The 6,443-nt window shown below is 56.2% G+C and overlaps 1 protein-coding gene across 1 annotated transcript in view; it reads right to left on the reverse strand.

Moving 5' to 3' along the window:
• Positions 1 to 992: 992 nt before the first annotated feature.
• The window catches only part of CYTH4 (cytohesin 4), a 34,704-nt gene continuing 29,253 nt past the window's right edge, over positions 993 to 6,443 (reverse strand). The window contains exons 11-14 of the mRNA XM_008569772.1: positions 5,766 to 5,842; positions 5,313 to 5,384; positions 4,656 to 4,810; positions 993 to 2,857 (exon numbers count right to left, since the gene is read on the reverse strand). Of these exons, the coding sequence (XP_008567994.1) occupies positions 2,785 to 2,857; positions 4,656 to 4,810; positions 5,313 to 5,384; positions 5,766 to 5,842 (377 nt within the window). The 3' untranslated portion in view covers positions 993 to 2,784. The remainder of the gene's footprint in view (positions 2,858 to 4,655; positions 4,811 to 5,312; positions 5,385 to 5,765; positions 5,843 to 6,443) is intronic.

Here is a 6,443-nt window from a genome sequence, read left to right on the forward strand (position 1 = left end):
ATTTCCATTCCTCTGGGCATATTCCCAGCACTGGGATAGCTGGGTCATATGGTAGATCTATCTACAATTGTTTGAGGAACCTCCATACCATTTTCCATAAAGGCTGCACCATTTTGCAGCCCCACCAACAGTGGATAAGAGTTCCTTTTTCTCCACAATCTCTCCAGCACTTATCATTCTCAGTCTTTTGCATGTTAGCCATCCTAACGGGGGTGAGATGGTATCTCAGTGTGGTTTTGATTTGCGTTTCCCGGATGTTGAGTGATATTGAGGATTTTTTCATGTGTCTGTTGGCCATTCATGAATCTTCCTTTGAGAAATGCCTGTTCAGCCCCTTTGCCCATTTTTTAATTGGGTTATTTGTTTTTTTTTGTTGTAAAGTTCTTTGAGTTCCTCGTATATTCTGGATATGAATCCTTTGTCAGATGTATATTTTGAAAATATTTTCTCCCACTCTGTTGGTTGTTTTTTTACTCTGTTGATTGTTTCTCTTGCTGTGCTGTCTTGTTGTACCAGTGCCTGGAACAGTGCCTGGTGTACTGTAGATGCTCAATAGATACTTGTGGGAAGTATGAATGAATGAAGGTTACTGAATTCAAGCTCCTCTGTCACCCACCAGTGATCATGGGAGCAGCCTGTTCTGGCATCCCTCTAGAGACAGGGAACTTGTTACCTATCTCCCAAGGCAGCAGCTCTTTCCATTTTTAGACAAGGCTGCCTGTTGGAAAGTTCTTTTGCCTCTCCCTGGGCTTGGCAGAACCCGCCCAGGGTTGCCTGTGCTCTGAGAGAGCCTTGTTGCAAGTCCAGCCCCTGAGGGCTTCCCCTGTCCAGCATGGTAGTCTAGTGTCCTGAGGATGAGGTTCCAGGCCCTCTGAGCACCCACTCTTCCCTGTCTGGCTTTCCTTCCCTCAGGTGGGAAAAGGACGAAGGTGAAAGGCCAGGGTGGGGTCAAGGATGGCACACAGATCATGAAGGGCACGGAGTCCACTCACGAGTTGGATCATGAGTTTTATTCTCTTTTCTGTGATTCCCAGAACAGCTACTCATGCCCAGAAAATCACTGATCCCACCAGCTCAATGTTGGGGAGGAAGCTGAGGACCAGAGAGGGGCAGTGGACTAAGGTCACACAGCCAGTATGTGCCAGAGGCAGGAGAGGACCTTGGACCCCCCCTGACTCCCATCCCAGTGTTCCTTCCACGACCCTTGGCTGCCCCTTCACCAGCCAAATGGGTCAGCAGAGGTGGGGCTCAGCTCACAGGCTGACATGAGTCTGGAAGTCCTCAAATGTCCAGCAAGGCCTCCTTCTGTAGATGCCCAACCCAGCCCTTCTCTGGTGCAATATCACTACCAGGTGCTTGCACACCTCCAGAGACAGAGATCTCACCACCTCACAAGCCAGCCACTCCATCCTGGCCCCATGAAGGTGTGCACGTGTGTGTGGCGGGGAGGGGATGCCTGGTGAGCTGCTGTTCCTCCTGGGAATCCACTTGCTCCCCTCACCCACTCAGGCTGGCGTGGGGCAGAGGAAACCCCGTTTCCTGCTCCCTTGCCAAGAAACTTCCCTCCAGGGTCTCTCCCGGGGCCCGTGTGAGGGGGTGAAAAGAGCTTCTGAGAAAAAGCCGATTAGTGAAATCCTCCTCCAGGCCAGGCCTCCCTGGAGACAGAACTGCCCGCCCGAGTACTGGGAAGTCAGCTCTACTCTGCTGCTGCTGCTGCAGAGGGTCTTGGGATGCTGGGACTGCTGGTCTAGCTGGAAGCTGTGGCCAAGACTCTGCCACTCCAAGCAGGAGCCTGCATTGCTCGCTGGCTCAGCCACTGCCTCCATGCAGCCCTCCTAGTAACCACAGCCCGCAAGCTCACTCTTCTTGGCTTCTTTGTTGTAGCACCCATCCTGCCGGAGTCCCATCTGTCTTCGATGCTCTCTGTCATTTCCTTGAAGGGTCCCACCTGCTCTTTTGCCCTAAATGGAATCCTTGAAGGTGGAGGCCACTCCACCCTCCTCTCCCCAGCAGCCTTCTTCAATCCAGAGTCTGCCCCTGCTCAGTGACAAGTGCTGTCATCTCCAGCTGGAAGCTGGAGCACAGAGCTAGCAGAGGCTGAGACATTTCTAGTCCAAATACTGCAGTTTTGCAAGAACCAGAGAAGGGGCATGACTTGGCAGAGGGCACACAGTGAGTCAGATGGAGACTGTGGGGTCTGGGCTCCTAGGCCAGGGGTCATGGTGCTTGGGGGTCCTGTCTGTGGGTCTGAGCTGTGTGTGTGCTGAGCCTTGCTCAGGCAGGGAGGGCCAAGCCCAGTCTGAGGACAGGGGAGGGGCTCGCTATAGCAGTGTCCTGTCCCCTGAGCAGAAGGAGGAACCTGGTCATGGGCAGGAAGCTCTCAGGGAGCCCATGGGGCCTCCCCTACTTTGAAGGCTGAGAGCATTTCAGATGCAAAGAACCATTTCAGAGATGAGGACACAGAAGTCGAGAGAGAAGACAGGGTGCCGGGTTCTGGGGCTGGTCTCTCTGGCTGCTTTCCTCTCCCTTTACTGTAGTGGACTTAGGGCAGGGTTCTTGGGGCTTTTCCTGGCAGTGGCTGCATGCCGAGGGCCAGGAGGCCAGATTGCAACTCTGGGAACTCTGAGGTTCCCACTCGCCCAGCTGAGCTCTGCCTCCCCAAATATGGTCAGTTCCAAGTAACTAGGGAGAGTGAGGTTGTCTGTGCTGGGGAGGTGGGTCTCCAGGTACCACAGGCCACCTGGTTCCCAGGACATAGGCCCCCAGCACCACCTCCTAGGAAGCTCACTGCTTGCTGGCAATCTTCTTTTTCCGAGCAGAGACCAGGTCATAGAAGGGGACACGGGTGATGCTGGCTCTGGAATAAAAATAGAAGAGACTTCAAGGCTGGACTGGCCATCGAGGGGGTCTGGTCTCCCAGGGCTTGTCATTAGGGGCATAGGGCTCCCAGGGAGGTGTTGGCCTGCTCTACCACAGGAGAAGGGCCAGGTGACCCCAACAAGGACCGAGCCAGGTGAGTCCAGCCTTGCTAGCCTAGCCCAGATCCCATCACAGGGCCAGCGAGGGTGAGGCCTTGGATCAGGAGCTGAGAGTCTTGGAATTCTGCCTCAAAGTGTCCCTGGGTCCCTCTTCAGACAAGGACCGAGCCAGGTGAGTCCAGCCTTGCTAGCCTAGCCCAGATCCCATCACAGGGCCAGTGAGGGTGAGGCCTTGGATCAGGAGCTGAGAGTCTTGGAATTCTGCCTCAAAGTGTCCCTGGGTCCCTCTTCAGACTCTCATTAGAGACTCTCAGAAGGAGGTGGAAACAGCCCGGGGTGCAGCCAGCAGACCGGCCCCTCACCAGCTGTGTGGCTCTGGGCAAGTCCCTCCCTTCTCTGGGCCTCAGTTTCCTCATTTGCAAAATGGAGATGGGAATGGGTCTGGCCTGGCAGCCTCTCACAGCTATTGTGAGGCCTGAGTGAAAAGACCCCGTAAGTCCCTGGGACACGGTCCCCAGCCCAGCGACCACTCCTGTCTTCCTCCCAAAGGTCTTGCCTTGCCAATGTCTCCCACAGGCCCTGAGAAAGTTTGTCATCTTGCCCATTACCGGGCATGCCCTCCCTGCTTCTCTCCCTAGTCAGTGGCCACATCAGCATCTCTCACCTGGACGGTGATGACAACATCTTTCCCTCCATTGCCCATATTGACACCTCAGAATCAGCCCCCACTCTGTGGCCTTTCTCACCTGGCCACACCCCTCCCTATTTACCAGTCTATGGCTCCCCATTGTTCCCAGGAGAAACAAAGCTTGTCACCATGGCGACCATGGCCTTGCAGCCTCAGCCCCCACACTGCCCAGCCTCGCCTGGATCCTGGGATGCTGTCTAGGTGGGCCACCCACTGATTGGCCCTATTGTCTGTGCCCACACTGGCCCTCCCACCTCCACCAGGTCCTTCCCAGGGCTGCCTCCGACGGCGATGCTAACAAGAGCACCATTTGTGAGCACTTGCTGAGTGCCAGGTGCTGGGCAAGCGCTTCCATGAAGCACCTGGTTGGACCCTCCCACAACCCTGTGAAGTCAGCCTCTCCCTCCCCTGGGCCCCAGGACCTGGTGTGGTGCCAGGCACTCAAGAAGTGCCCACGGAATATGAGTGGAAGGGATTTGCCTGCCAGTAACAGGAGGGAGATTCTGGAGTTAGCCCCCTTTACAGAAAAGGAAATGAGACCCAAAAGAAGCAGGGTCCCCACGGCCCAGCCACCCCTTACCGGATGGCTTGGATCCACTGGTCGCGCTCCNCAGCCAGTGAGCGGGAACCGGTCCGTATGTGGGATCCGAACCCTTGGCGGGAGCGCAACCGTGCTTCCCAAGTGGTGCACTAGCGCAGTGCGCCACTGGGCCGGCCCATTGTGAGCACTTGCTGAGTGCCAGGTGCTGGGCAAGCGCTTCCATGAAGCACCTGGTTGGACCCTCCCACAACCCTGTGAAGTCAGCCTCTCCCTCCCCTGGGTCCCAGGACCTGTTGTGGTGCCAGGCACTCAGGAAGTGCCCACGGAATATGAGTGGAAGGGATTTGCCTGCCAGTAACAGGAGAGAGATTCTGGAGTTAGCCCCCTTTACAGAAAAGGAAATGAGACCCAAAAGAAGCAGGGTCCCCACGGCCCAGCCACCCCTTACCGGATGGCTTGGATCCACTGGTCGCGCTCCTCGGCGCTGGTGGCCGAGATCCGGTATGACTCATGCTTGCCCTCCACCACTTTCCCGTCGCCGTCTGTCTTGCAGGCCTTTATCTTCTGGCCCCGGCTGCTGGGGTTGTAGAGTTCCAGGCAGAACTGTGGGGAGGTGGCCAGGCGAGGGCGGGGCAGGGGTGGGTGGAGGAGACACTTGGGCAATACCCATGCCCAGCAGGACACCCCCATCCCCAGCAGGCCTGCTTCCCATGACAGGGGAGGGGACAGGAGCTGCTACTACCCACACTGAGCACTAGCCAGATGCCAGGCTCGGCCTAAATCCACCATTCTCTCTAAAATCTCCATGTGATAGATGGGGAAACTGAGGCTTGGAAAGGAGCAGGGGCTTACTCAAGGTCACCCAGCCAGAGTCAGAGTCAGGCTCTGTAAGACAACTGAGACCATGCCCTTTGTTGACATTGACCCATCCCCAGGGTCCACGGCCCCAGGAGGGAGAGGGAGGGAAGCCCCGGCCACACAGAAAGTGGGATGGGAATGGTCATGGCCCAGACTCTTGGGGAGCCCAGCCTGGCTACCCTCTCCCACCCTGTTTAGGAAACTCCCCAGCAGCTCTGGCCTTGGGGCCCCCCACCCCGACACGTACTGGCTTCTTGGGGTCGTCCACCTTCTGCACTGAGAGGTTCTCGAGGGGTATGATTCCTCGTGGCTCCTTGTCCTGCAGGGGAAGGAAGGTCAGGGTCAGCAAATGGAGCTGTGAGGCCAAGGGCAGGGAGTCAACTTGGAGGGCTTCCCAGACTTAAAGAGCAGTGTGCCCATCTTCCCAGACTCTGTCCAGCCATGGAGGGGAGCAGCATGTGAAGAGTTCTGGCTAGGGGTTCGGAGACCCAACTTTAAGCCGAGGCTCTGCCTTGGACCTCAGCCAAGCCCCTCTTCCTCTTTGTACCTTAGTTTTCCCCATCTGTAAAATGGGCATGGAGGCAGACTGAATGATCTTAAAGGGTCTCAAGCTCTGTTAGTCGACTGCTTAATGGGGGTTGGGAAGGGAGCTTTGAGAGAAGGGTAGGGGCAGGGTAAGGCTGCTGGGACCCCTGCTTACAGTGGTGAACTCGAAGTAGTAGAGGCAATTGTCGGTCAGGATGAACCAGCGCCGTTTCCATGTCTTCACGCGGCCCCCTGCAAGAGGCCAGTAGTGCAGCAGGTCAGGCCTCCTCCTCCTGGGTCGCTGACACCCCCTCTGTGGAAGAGCAGGTCCCCCACCAAGCCCCCTAGCCCCTCACCCACCACACTTTCCCCTACATCTGTCCCTTCCTCACACAAAAACCTTAGTGGGTCCCATCACCCCAGGTGTCCCCTGCACTGCTTGACCAGACACTTGGGGCTCCTCCATGATCAGGACCTGGAACAGCGCCTGGCCAGTCCCTGGTCTTTCTGGCTGTGGTCCCTCCTTGGTTCAGCCCTTAGCCTGTGCCCTGCCCGACACTGTGCTAAGCAGTCCATCTTTCATTTGCCAAGCACTGTTCTAGAGGTTTTTAAAAACATTTACTTACTGATCCCCAAAACCACCCATGAGGAGGGGACCATTTTTAACCCCACTTTACAGATGAGGACACCGAGGCACAGAGAGGCTAAGTCATCTGTCCAAGGTCCTGCAGCAGAGCTAAGGTTTGAATCCTAGAGTCCCAGTTCCAGAGCCCAATCTTTGGCTATTTTGCATCACATTTAAGCCTCCCAGGGATGACTGTCCCCATCTTACAGCCATGGACACTGCAGCTGA

Source organism: Galeopterus variegatus, unplaced genomic scaffold (genome assembly GCF_000696425.1).
Source record: "Galeopterus variegatus unplaced genomic scaffold, G_variegatus-3.0.2 Scaffold527, whole genome shotgun sequence".
In the NCBI taxonomy this organism is placed as follows: domain Eukaryota; kingdom Metazoa; phylum Chordata; class Mammalia; order Dermoptera; family Cynocephalidae; genus Galeopterus; species Galeopterus variegatus.